General features: G+C 44.6%; 1 protein-coding gene across 2 annotated transcripts in view; it reads right to left on the bottom strand.

The window, feature by feature from the left end:
- Positions 1–5111: 5111 nt before the first annotated feature.
- Positions 5112–14127, bottom strand: part of mfsd9 (major facilitator superfamily domain containing 9) — a 71435-nt gene continuing 62419 nt past the window's right edge. For both annotated transcript variants that reach the window (XM_072476636.1, XM_072476637.1), the window contains one exon: positions 5112–10675. In XM_072476636.1, coding sequence (XP_072332737.1) covers positions 9861–10675 — 815 coding nt within the window. In that variant the 3' untranslated portion in view covers positions 5112–9860. The remainder of the gene's footprint in view (positions 10676–14127) is intronic.

Consider the following 14127-nt stretch of genomic DNA (forward strand, 5'->3'; position numbering starts at 1 on the left):
GTGTACAGTTCTTGATCGTGTTGTCTCTGTTTGCGGTCTGCCCGCTGTTCTTTGTTCCGATTCTTCCTTTCTTTTCCATCCCCGTCGCTTTCATGATGGCCGTTGTGGCTGTCCCTCCCCCAGTTTGTTCGCTCTGACGAACACCTCCGCTGCCGCTGGGGTGTTAAAAAACCGCTCCTTCCCCTCAAATGTTACCCAGAATTTGGCCAGGAATAACATCCCAAATTTCACATTTCATTTGTAGAGTGCTGATTTGGCCCTGTTGAATTCAGCCCTTCTTTTGGCCAGGTCCGCCCCAATGTCCTTGTACACCCTTATGGTCTTCCCTTCCCATGTGCTCGCTTTCGTCTGCCTGGCTCACTTTAGGATTTTTTCTCCGTCTTGGAACCTGTGCAGCTTCACAATAATCGCTCTGGGCTGCTCCCCAGATTTGGGCCTGGGTCGGAGCGACCTGTGCGCCCTGTCGATTTCTGGGGGGTTTGGAAACTTCTCCCTTCCCACTAGCTTGCCCAGCATTTGGGTGACGTAGTCTGTTGGGTCTCTGCCCTCCAACCCCTCTGGCAGACCCACTATTTTAACATTCTGCCGCCTGGACCTATTTTCCTGGTCCTCCACTTTCCTTCTTCGGCTCCCCTGGGTCATTGCCAGCCTTTTCACCTCAGTTTCCTGAGTTACCATCCTGTCGCTCTGGTCCGAAGCGGCCCTCTCCAACTCCTGAATAGTTTTCTCCTGCACCTCCATCTTCCTTTCCAGGCCGTTGATGGTTCGCTGCATTTTTCTGTTGTCTCCGCCAACATCTCCTTCATCATTGTGTGGAGCTCCGTCCTGAGTGCCTCCCTCATGGCGTTTATCTCAGTTTTTATCTCCTCCTTTATGGCGTTTATTTCCGTTTTCAGCACGCTTCTCCATTCCTCCCCCTGTGCAGGGGGGGGAGGGGGGGGGCGATGGTCGCCGCATCCTGTTCCTGCTCAGCTGCTCGGCTCGCCAGCTTTTCCGCTTCCTGGTTCGCCTGAACCTCCGCCTCGCCCCGTGGGGTCGTCTGCCTGCGCGGCCGCAGCTCCTGCTTTTTTCCTTCGCCTTCGCTGCTGTTCCTTCTTACATCTCGCTGACCCCTCAATTTATTATTTGGAGGCATATTTCTGTCTGTGCCTTCCTTTTAAAAACGATTTTTTTTTATAAAACGGGATTTTTTTTTTTGAAAGTTTTTTTTTCCCCTTTAAAAAAGTTTTTCTTTTTAAAAAAAAATTTGCAGGAGAGGAACAAGGAAGGTTGAATTTAAAAATTCTTATTTTGATCTTGTGATCCTCTCCGTGCTCCGACTTTCAGGCCGTTTCTGAGCGATCCCCATTCCGCCTCCAAGTGCAGCTCACCGGGACCAGTCTCTTCTTTTCTTTCCCTCTCCCTCTCCAGCTCCGTGGATCGGAGCTTTGGCGCCTGGGCAGGGCCGAATTTGCGGGGCCTCAGGAATTTTTTTTTAGGTTGAAAATTCCCCAGGAACCCCCCCCCCCCCCCCCCCCCCAAAAGGTGTGATTTTGGGGCTGTGCGGGAGCGTCTTTGCTGCGGCCGCTCCGTTCGCGATCGCCACCGGAAATTGAAACCAAGTTATTGAGGAGTTTCCGATACCCTCAAGACAAAGGGAAATAATGTGAGTTCTTGGCATTAGTGGATTTGATCGAACAATTGTGCAAAAGTTTTGTAGCGTGATTGCTCCACTGATGGACTTGCTGAAGAAGCGTAATAAATTCCAGTGGACAGTGGAGTGTCAACATGCATTTGACTGCATAAAAGCTGTGATAACCAATGCTCCTGTGTTGGAGAATTACAAGGGACTCTGTGATCAGATTGAACTAAAGTATCTGACTTTAAAGAGAAATGCCGAGGCGTAGAGAAATGGACAGATCCTGCAGAGACCTTCTGGTTCAAAGAGACTGTCAATCGAGAAGGATTTCAGTTGGAGGAAGATAAACAAAAGAAAAATGGACTATATTATTATACCTGTTTGCGTGTGTTGTTTTTTTAATCGATTAAATATATACACTGTGTGCATTTCTTAAAGGATAGTGAAAAGGTGAACAATGAAACTATCTTGAAGTTGATGGTTTATTTTTTTTTCTTGGGGGGTGGTGTCATGTGAGAGTACCTTGAAGAAATGGGTGTTTATAAATGGGTGTGTATATAAATATCTGTAGTGAGAGTACCTTTAAGAAATGGGTGTTTACTACTGCAGTGATGTCAGAAGTGGGTGGAGCTGTGCTGTCTGTCTGCTTTTTAATTTCGTTTTCGTCTGTTTGCTGCAGGGTGTGTTTTAATTTCGTTTTCAGAGCTGGATAGCTGCAGTCACAGCCAGAAGGTGTATAAATCTCTCTCTGTAATCTAAAGACTGTAAATCGATCCTGGTGATTTAAAACTAATAACAGTAGTGACTTTAACCTGATGTGCTTCTGGTAAAAGGTGTTTTAAGTCTTATGGATGTTAAAAGGAAAGCTTAAAGGATTACTTAGTGTTGTATTATTTGGGGGTTGTATTTGAATTAACGGTTGCTAAGATGCTCACTGTATGTTTCAAAAAGGTTAACGAGTTCATAGAATAAACATTGTTTTGCTTAAAAAAATACTTTTCCATTTTTGCTCTACCACAGCTGTAGAGTGGGCCGCGTGCTCCCCATACCACAATCTATATAAGTTGTGGGTCAGGTGAACTCCATGATTCACCTTGGGGTTCTCTAAACCATGGCCCGTAACACTACTATCATACCAACATATGAATTAGAAGTAGGCCACTTAGCATCATGAGCATGCTCTGCCATTTAATAAGGTCATGGTTGATCTGATTTCTCCACATTCCTGCCTACCCCCTATAATCTTTCACTCAAGAATCTATCTACTTACGCCTTAAAAATATTCAAAAATCCTGCCTCCACTGCCTTTTGGAGGAAGAGAGTTCCAAAGCCACTTCTCTGTGAGAGTAACATTCTCCTAATTTCTGTCTTATTGGGTGATCCCTTATTTTTAACCACTGCCCCTGGTTCGAGATTCTCCCACAAGAGGAAACATTCTTTCCACATTCACCCTATCAAACCCCTCAGGACCTCATGTTTCAATAAACTCATCTCCTTGTCTTCTAAACTCCAGTGGAATCAAGCTTAGCCTTTACAAAGTCCGTATCACAACCCGACCATTCCAGATATTAAGCTGGAAAATTGTCTCTGGAGTGCTTCCAATGCATGAACATTATTCCTTAAATAATGAAATCAATACTGTACAAGGTAGTCCAGATGAAAACATAATCTCACTGCCTTTTTATTCAATTCCTCTTGCAAAAAATGATAACATTCTATTAACCTTCTTAATTACTTGCTATACCTGCATGTTAACCTTTTGTGATTCATGCACTAGGACAACTAGATGTCTCTGCATCTCCAAGCTCTATAATCTCTTACCATTCAGATAATCTACTTTTTTATTCTTATTGCCAAAATGGATAATTTTACATTTTCCCACATTTTTCTCAGTTTGCCAGATCTTTGCCAACTCATTTAACCCACTAATAACCTAGCTATATCTCACTGTCACCTCCTTATGTCCGCTTCACAACTTACTTTCCTACCTATCTTTGTCATTAACAAATTTAGCAAACCTACCGTACGTCCCTTTTTCCAAGTAATTTATTTCAATTGTTTTAAGTTGAGGCCCTAGCACTGATGATGCCTTTTTCTCCATCATATGCTCATCGAGTGGGGATGTTCATTACCAATTTCACAATGTTAGACTCCTGCCATCACGCTGCACCGGAAAAGCAGCTCATTGCGGATCAAGTGCCTTGCAAGATTCAACATAATATCGCGAGACGTTGCAAGGGGAATCCCACCCACAATAACCTCGGGCGAGCGCCGTTCTGCTCTGGTCCCCACAAATGGGGACCAGACAGAACGGCACTCGTGGGGGTCTCCAAGGGAATTGGACGTCCTGAGCTGCATGTCCTATGGGCAGCCTGATACCCTGGCACTGCTGGTGCTACCTGGGTACTCTGGCACTGCCAGCCTGGCAGTGCCACCTGGGTACCAGCCTGTCACTGTCAAGGTGCCCAGGTAGCATTGCCAACTGGCAGGAGCACTGCCAGGTTGGCACTGCCAAGGTGCCATGTTGTCATTTTTTTTGCGCATGCGCGATTGGGCCAGGCCTGCCTGATGTGGGCCTTGGGGGGTGGGGGAGGTCAGGGATTCTTTTCGGTGTCTCGGAGATCGGGACGGCATTTAAAAACACTTGGGAGTACCGGTGAGCAGAGCTCCCCATTGTAGAAAACGGGGCTATATGTGGTTTCAGCCGCACTTTCCCGTTCAGGCCCCTTATTCAAAGGAGTCGGTTTGAATAGCCATATTTTTCTCGGCACTGTGAGTGCGGGAAACACGCAACTAAACGCGCTCGTCCGGGGACTTCTGGAAATATCGCGTCCAATATGTAGACCTGAGCAGACAAATTGTTGCCAGTACCTTTTCCACATAAGCGTCACGTAATGACCATAACCAATAAAGTAATGTCCAACTACCTCTAATGTCACCATCGCGATTACGTTCCCCCCGATCCCCAACCAATATTCTGGGGTTGGTATCAACCAGAAGCTTAACGAGACCAGCTGTAGCAATATCATCTAGTATTATGAGCTACCAGCATAAGGAAGGAGTGAGGTTTCCTGCTATAAGTGGCTCCCCTCTTGATCTCTCCTTTACCATTTACGTGGTTCAACTCGGGTCGGGTAACGGACCATTTATGACCTGCTTGGATGTTTGCAGCCACAACTAAACCCAGAGAAGTTGACACAATCAAGGATAATGCCAATGGCTTGTTCAATGCCACATCTATTGAATTCAATATCCACATTTGCCACTGGTAGTGTTGCGGCAGTGTGGACTAACGGCATGTAATACCGCAATTTGCCAAACTTGCTCCTCATCCAGCTGCATGACTTCAATTACCAAGGGCAACAATATTATGAGAACCCTTTTGATCCAATACTACTGGGGGAGCATAATTTCTCAAAGAACTGAAATAATTCAAGATGGCCCTCTTATTTTTTCACAACAATGTTATCCGCATCCTGAAAACAAATGGAAGTTTATTAGTATAGCCATTTTATTAGCCCCAATGCACAGTTCAATAACATAGATTTATATTTTGTCTTCAAATGTTTTGTGTAATCATTTAACATTTAAAAAGAAACATTACCACAGAATAGACTAGAATCTTCTGTAAACCACTGTCACACTAAATTCAAATAAATAACCTGTATTCCCCCATTCCTGTTTGTAAGCTCATTATACAGTTCTGGCACAGAATATTGGGTGACATGATCCATACAAAGATATACATAGCTAAAGTAAAACCTGCCACCAATCAGGTTTTTCTGGGAAATTACAATAAATGCATCATCTCTCCCTACCCCCACCCCACAAGATAAAATAATTTGATAAAGTTCTTGTGATTGAAAATTTATATAAATAAGGATGTAAGAAATAGGATCAGGGAGTAGCCCATGTGGCCCCAATTAACCTGCTCTGTCATTCAATATGATGGCTGATTTATCTGCCTCAACTTCATTTTCACTTCTATTCCCCATAGCTCTTGATTTACTGAGATCAAAACCATTTTATCCAGGCCTTGAATATATTCAATGATGAAGCACTTGCAACCTTCTGGAGTAGATATTTCCAAAAATTCACAACCCTCAGTGAATAAATTTTTCCTCATCGCAGTCCTAAATGATCAACCTTCTCATTCTGAACTTGAGGCCCATGTTCTAGATTCCACAGGTAAGAGAAACAATCTCTCCAGTATCTACCCTGTCAAACCCCTTCAGAATCTTGCATGTTTCAAAGAGATCAACTCTCAAACTTTTGAGCTCCAGAGACTATAGGCCCAATTTACTCAGACTCTTACTGGAGGGCAACCATTTCAACCCAGGGACACAATCACTTGAACCTTTGCTGTACTACCTCCAAGGCAAGTATATTCTATCCTTCTTTAAATATCCTTCTTTAAATACTCAATATTCTAGGTGTGGTCTCGCCAAAACCCTATAATAATAATCTTCATTAGTGTCACAAGTAGGCTTACATTAACACTGCAATGAAGTTACTGTGAAAATCCCCGAGTTGGCACACTCCGGCGCCTGTTCGGGTACACTGAGGGAGAATTCAATGTCCAATTCACCTAACAGCACGTGATTCAGGACTTGGGACGCGGGAAGAACGTGCAGACTCCGCACAGACAGTGACCCAAGCCAGGAATCGAACCTGGGACCGTGGTGCTGTAAAGCAACAGTGCTAACCACTGTGCTACTATGCCAACACAATTACAGCAAAACTTCCTTGTTTGCATACTCCAGTCCCCTTGCAGTAGAGGCCAACATGCCATTTGTTTTCTATTGCCTGTTGAATATCCACACTAACATTTTGTGTTCCTTGTACCCAAGTCTCTCTTGAAAAAAAAATCTGCTTTTCTATTCTTAATTGAATAACCTCACACTTAACCATATTATCCTCCATCTGTCACATTGTTGCCCACTCACTTAATCTGCCCAAATTTCTTTGCTGCCTATATGCTTCTCACAGCTTGAAAATCATCACAGGGTGTAAATATTTGAAGAGGGGAATAGTGAAAAGTGAAAAGTAATTAGTCGTAAAATGAAAAAAACATCTTTGTTATTTTAAAGAAAAAAGATAAATACTAAAACAAAGATAAATATACTTGATCATGAAAGGAACTCATGTTTTTTTATCTATTAGAGATGTGACGGATATTTTAAATACAAAAGATTTGTATTTATAGTGTTTTTCATCACTACCAGACATCTCAAAGGGGTTCACAGCCTATGAATTACTTTTGAAGTATAGTTACTAGTGTGATGTAGGAAATCATCTTCTTCCGTTCTCTGCCTGAAGGTTCTTGGTGATTATTTGAAAAACAAAACATATCAAAATGCCATGATTTTCAATAGAGACAGGGCAAGGAAGGCAGACCCTGAATCTACCTAAGCTAGAACAGGGATCAAATCCTGTGCCATTGGCACTAATTTGATCCATATTCCAACTGTCTGCCAACTGAGCTAACTGATAAAAGGGCTGTCAGGAATGTAGACAGTATGAGAGCATTGGGAAATATGTAGTTATCTTGGAGAATGAGAGGTGGAGGCAGGAGATCATGCAACGGGAACACTGGAGGAGAGAGGAGAAGGTTACTAAGCATAGAAAGATGGGCTGGACTGGAAGGTAGTCAGGTGCGGCAGCAACGTGGAGCAAGATTCAGGGTGTGACAGGACAGGAAAAGAAAATGGTGATGAGGTTGCTGATAAAAACTTAACATTTGAGTTTCTTTAGGGTTGCTCAGGGCAGTGGAGAGTGAGTGGAACAAGATAGCCGAGATGAGCAATGTCAGTGAGAGGAAGCACATAGACCTCAGGAAATGTGGTGGTGATGGGGTGGGTGGCTGGGAAGCAGTGTCTTAGGCCTAATGTAGCAGGGCTGGGGAACATGCAATGGTGAGGCCAGAATGAGTACTGGTGAAGATGCTGACTGATACCCCGTGTGGTTGAAGAGATGGGAGAGAAGGAAATCAAGAAGAGGCAGGTATCTACATTGGAAAATGGGCGAGATCATAGAATCTACATTGCAGAAGGAGGCCATTTGGCCCATCGAGTCTGCATCGGCCCTTGGAAAGAGCAATCTACCTAAGCCCACACCTCCACCCTGTCCTCATAACCCAGTAACCCCTCCCAACCTGTTTGGACACCAAGGACAATTTAACATGGCCAATCCACCTAACCTGCACATATTTGGACTGTGAGAGGAAAGCGGAGGAAACCCACGCAGGCACGGGGAGAACACGCAGACTCCGCACAGACAGTGACCCAAGCCAGGAATCGAACCTGGGACCCTGGAGCTGTGAAGTAACTGTGCTAACCACTGGGCTACCGTGCCCCCCGATGGGACAGGGTTTACAAAGTGGGTGACACTTTGCAGTATACGGTCAAACAGCTACCTTGATTATCCACACAAAAGTAATTGCACTTCAGAAAACAATTAATCCAGTGGTTGACAAGTGCTTTAGGATGTGATATCATATGAATGCACATTTGTTCTCTGTTTAATTTGGAAAGACTGTAAAGTCAGCACAATAAGTATATATTACAACTTAAAACTACACTACGGCTGTGACAGAAGTAGGATAGCATGGCTATTTTATAAGCACAGACGATACATAAGTTCTAAATTATGGGGTAATAAATAAATTAATTTACATCGTGAAAATTCCTGTCCTCTGAAGGGAATAACTCTTGCTCGATTACAGATGTGCAAGCAGCGGGTAATAAGTGACTTCCCCACATTCATATTCTTCATCTGTAGATCTGGATGCTGACTGTCAGCAGGATCTTTGAAAGTCTTTATTTGTCATCCACTGGCAAACAGAAGTGATTGGAACATGACCCAAAGCAGGAACTATGATTTTAAATTCCCCCCTTACATACCATCCAAACTACTGTCTTGGTTAAGATTAGGTAATTCAGCACAGACTAAATTTCAAATCCCTGGGGCCTATTTTGTGCTTCACAAGGAGGTCCAACATTTGGGTTATTTAAAAAAAATAAATGTAGAGTATCCAATTATTTTTTTTCCAATTAAGGGGCAATTTAGCATGACCAGTCCACCTATCCTGCACATCTTTTTGGGTTGTGGGGGTGAGACCCACGCAAACATGGGGAGAATGTGCAAACTCTACACGGACAGTGACCCGGGCCGGGATCGAACTCGAGTCCTCAGCACCATGACGCAGCAGTGCTAACTACTGCGCCACTGTGCTGCCGCTACATTTGGGTTAGTTTATTTGATTTGACATTAAAGATAGATCTTCAGGTTGAAATCTTTCCTTTTATCATTTATTTTTTTCATTCATAAATTTAGAGTACCCAATTATTTTTTTTTCCAATTAAGGGCCAATTTAGCATGGCCAATCCACCTACTATGCATGTCTTTAGATTGTGGGGGTGACACCCACGTAGACACGAGGAGAATGTGCAAACTCCACATGGACAGTGACTCGGGGCCGGGATAACCTGGGACCTCAGTGCCATGAGGCAGCAGTGCTAACCATAGCACCACCGTGCCGCCCCCTCCTTTTATCATATACAAACCGAGCAAAATCCTCTGGCCTCCCCACAGTGTTTTCTCTTGGCGGCAGGAGGCAGCCCGTTGTTGGCCGATGGTGGGATCTTCTGGTCCCGCCGCTGTCAATGGGATTTCCCATTGAACCTGCCCCATGGCGCCAGGAAACCTGCGGCGGGGGTGCACCATCAGCCGGGGTGGAAGATCCTGGCCACTATGTTTTCTGAAAGGAGCCATTGTACAATATTCCTGTTTGTGGCAAATCACAAATCACAGTGGCTGAGGTCATTTATATTGTGAGCAACTTTAGCCTTAGTGCAATTGACAGTTTTCCGATTAACGATGGCAATGGTTAAGACATTAAAGCTAGCTTCTGAACAGAGGAAAAATCAGCACGTATTCTGATCATTGGGGTGGTGGGGGGCAATACAAATAAATGGACGGTGGTTGAGGTCAAGGTTGGGATGAACTACAGCTCCTATCTTGGTGCACAGCTTGCTGACATTCACTGTCAAGACTCTGATATAATGGGTACGAGACAGGAATCAGCATCTATGGAACTGTAGTCCAACAAAGATGAGTGTAGCCAGAAATAAGGAATAAAGAACAGGAACTGGCACAAGAGTGGAATTAAACATTATTATTCTTTTGCCCATATTTCTCTTCAAAAAAGTTTGTATTGCTTCCCAATACTTTCTGCAATTTCTTAATGTAACTTGACTTTAGCCTCTGTAGGTTTACTGAGTTTTGAATGAATGGAGGTCATAAGGAAGATGGCTAGCAAAGCTAAGGCAGCTCCAAGTCTGGGTGGACCGCACACACTGAATTCCTGAACAATCCCAGAAAGCAAGGGGGCAAATATACGTGCAACAGCGGTCACTGACTGACTAGCTCCTATCAACGTACCTCTGGTTTGCCTCCTGCCTTGGCTCAGTTCCATGTCAATGATGCACATGCGGCCAACAGTGGTTGAAAAACTCAAAGCAGTTGAGCACAATACAACTACCTGTAAGGATGTTGCAACAGAGTACATCATCATCATGCAGCATGTGAGGATGCTTGAATGTAACAGCAGTAAGATCATTTTGTCATTATAGAGCCTGGTTACAGAGCCAACTATAAAACTTGATAGCACTCCAATTAGTCCACCATAGCTGATGAGATATCCTATTAGTCTGGGCGTCAGTTTAAATCTTTCTTCAACAGCAAGAACAAAATTGCTGTAATACAGGAGATTAGCTAGGGCCATCAGAAACCTTATCAGAAAAATGTTCCACAGATTAGATTGGATTAGTCCTTTTATATTTTCTCCCACTGACAAACACTGACTCCAGACAGAATTTAATATTTTGTGGCTTGCCACTCCATTGGTTGTTGTAACTACTGGGTCAGTGGTGCTATTCTTAATGTTTTCTTTCCATGAAGTAGTGCACTTGGTCTTGCAATTAATTTCAGTAGTTAAGTGCAGTTCATTTGCTGGAATATGTAGCCACTCTTCGTAAGGCAAACTCCAGACAACACCTATAATAGTAAAATATAGTTAAACAGTAAAACTACACCATACAATGAAACACAATCTCTGACATTTGTATTTAACTACAGCAATGTATACATCCTCAGCATCTCTTTTGTGTCGCACGAGAGCTTACTACAGGCTGGTGGACAAGGAGCAAACGGAGCAGGAACAGCAAGGCAAGGCATTTAACATTTCCGAGGGTCAGAGAATAAAGTTTGACAACAGATTAGCTGTGCAGGAGGCAGGCTTTAAGGTCAAGCTGTAAACCGAGATTCTGCATCTCCAGGCTCAACTTGAGATAGAGATTGAAGTCAAAGCAAACCATGGTGAGAGCTAACAATGGTTCAGTTTGTCAACATTTGGCTTGAGAATATTTTGGTTCATTCAGACCCTAATGTTGAATAGATAGAGTGAGCCACTGTCTGGGGATCAGTGTAGGAGGCTGAGATATAAGAACATAAAAACTAGGAGTAGGCAATTCAGCACCTCAAGCCTTCTCCACCATTCAACAGTAAAGTCTCCATAGTCCCAGATGACCACAGGCTGCTTTCGCCTTTGAGGGGGAGAGCTGACTGGTGTTGATTTAACCTGAGGGTCACCACGCCTCAAGCGAGGGGCAAAGGTGAAAAGGCGAGCCTTCGTGAATAACATCAGCCAATACTGGATTGAACCAGTGCTGTTGGTCTTGCTCTGCATCACAAACCAGCTGTTCAGCCAATTGGGTTAAAACCGGCCTCTGCCATTCAATACGATCATGGCTAATCTCATCTCGACCTCAACTTCACTTTCCTGCTGATTCTGCATAACCCCTCAACCCATTACGAATTAAAGATCTGTCTATCTCCTCCTAAAATTTACTCAATGTCCCGGCATCCATTGCTCGCTGGGGTAGTGAATTCCACAGATTCACAACTCTTTCAGAGAAGTAGTTTCTCCTCATCGCGGTTTTAAATCTGCTACCCCTTATCCTAATGCAAGATTATTTGTGTGAAAAGGTGGTTTGTTCACTTTAAATCTGATATTTTCTTATCTTTTTAAGGCTTCCTGGTGGTTACGGTTAAACCTATTTATCCTGATTGTATTGATATTAATATTATCAGAAATGTGTCATAGCTAAATGTGAAGCACAATATGAAGCACCTAGAGAATGCAGTAAAAGTATTTATGTACTCCATTGAATTATCTATACTCATTGTGAACCATGAGCTGACTGAAATATGGAAAGTTACCAGAGTGCATTTAATTAATATTCAAAAGCATTGTTAGCAAATAATATACCATTTGCAGTGATTCCAAAATGATTAGGAGCACAGTTTGTAGATGCGAAATGGAATTCACTGGGATCTGGACTCGATCAACACAAATAACAGCATAATCTGGATTGCTTCAAAACTGGCAACATGTTCTATAACCTACAAACCCTACTGTTCGGTAGGAAACTATTTTGCAGAGTTATGAATCACATTATTTTTAAAAATAAATTTAGAGTACCCTATTGTTTCTTTTTCCCAATTAAGGGGCAATTTGGCGTGGCCAATCCACCAAACGTGCACATCTTTGGGTTATGGGGGTGAAACCCACACAGACATGGGGAGAATGTGCAAACTCCACACGGACAGTGACCCAGGGCCGGGATTTGAACCCGGGTCCTCAGCGCCGCAGTCCCAGTGCTAACCACTGAGCCACATGCTGCCCGAGTTATCAATCACATTAGACGAGTAACGAAAGAGATCGCCAACAATGGCCCATGAGAGTAGAGATGTGATGGGTTTCACTCAGAAATAGGGCCCTAGATTTTCCGATTTTGCAGTTATGTGCCAACACCGGTGTGGGAACTGTGGCGTTTTACGACACCAATACTCCCGGCTCCCGAGGCAAAAATGGGCGGAGAATGGTGGGGTCCGTGGCCGCACATGTGCATGGCGATAACCTGCAGTGGTCACGCCGTACAACATGGCGCCAGTTGCGCACGGACCCGACTTGCCAGATAGTGCCCCCCTGGACCCTCCCTCGCCACCCTCGGACCATCCCCCTACCAGTCCCCCCCAGCGGTCGCCGAAGCCCCCCCGGCCAGTGGTATGGCTCCCCCTCCCGACTGTGGCGCCGCTGGACACAGTTTGCAGCCGCCATGCGAGGTTAACGAAAACTCAGAGCACAAATGAACCGCGTCGTCGGGAAATTGGCCCATTGGGGGCGGAACATTGGGGGAGGGCCTTCAGGTGACTTCCTGAGGCTGTCCCAACGGCATGTGGCGTACTCATCAATGACGCCGTTTTGGAGGAAGCAGAGCATACAAAAACAGGCGGTGCCCCCAATTCGGTCGTAAAAACGGTTTCTCCGCCCAATCGTGTTTACAATTTCGGCTTCAGGCAATGGAGAATCCCGCCGAGGGTTTATATTAGTCTTGCAAGTGCTGGCAAGAGAGAAAAAATGAATGGGTGGCAGACTTAATGGAGGATTCTCTCACAGTACTAAAGAAAAACATTTATACTGGTGGTTGTGTTCAGACGGAATCCATATTGAGAGTTGAAGAATAGATGGGGAAATGCTCAACATGCCACCAAAATAATATGCCTAAAATAGATGGAGATTTGCAAGAACGTTTATCCCAAAATCGACTCGAAAATAGATAATGGATGTGTTAAACTGGGAAACACCTTTCAAATCCATTCACACTGCTTCTTGGATCAATAAGATTCTGGACCAAGAATAAGGAAGCATTGCTGAATTTAGTTCTGGAAATGAAATGGGATGTGAAAGTAGCGGCACGATTCTCCGGAAAGATTTCTAAGTCTGGTAGCGGTTGGGAATTACCACGAGGCCAACAATGCTATTCAACATTAATTGGTCCACTTAAAGATGCCTCAAAGGCTTCTCGTCGCAAATTAAAGCTTGCCAGCTGATGCGTTGGGACCGTGCTCGCCAGCCCCCCGCGAACAAGGTCGAGCAGCACTTAAGTAGCACTTGCTCAGCCAAACCCAGCCAGCTCGCAACAATGGCGCCGAGGAGACCAGCCCCAAGATTCGGGACACTGATCTAGGGAGGCTGCTAGATGCAGTCGAGGCCAGGAGGGATGTTCTGATCACTGGGGGTCCCAGAAGGTTAGCCATAGGGCAGCCAGTTGTACCTGGGATGAGGTGACGGCGGTTGTGAACTTCGGGAGTGTGACCTGGAGGACTGACCGTCAGTGCAGGAAAAAGGTCAATGATCTAAACCAGGCAGCATGTGTGAGTAGACACCATAGCCCCCCCACCCCACCCCCCGAGACCTATCCCCCACAGAAATGTCTACCCCCCTCCAACTTCAACCTCCCCAACCCTTCCTTCAACCTCCCCAACCCACCCCCGCCTCCTTCAACCCGCTCAACCCCTCCTTCACCACCCTCCCCCCACCTAACAACACAGTGAACCATGCGTGTGGCTAATGATGCTCTCTCTGTGTCACATCAGTAAAAACT

The sequence above is a fragment of the Scyliorhinus torazame genome, chromosome 15 (assembly GCF_047496885.1).
Source record: "Scyliorhinus torazame isolate Kashiwa2021f chromosome 15, sScyTor2.1, whole genome shotgun sequence".
In the NCBI taxonomy this organism is placed as follows: domain Eukaryota; kingdom Metazoa; phylum Chordata; class Chondrichthyes; order Carcharhiniformes; family Scyliorhinidae; genus Scyliorhinus; species Scyliorhinus torazame.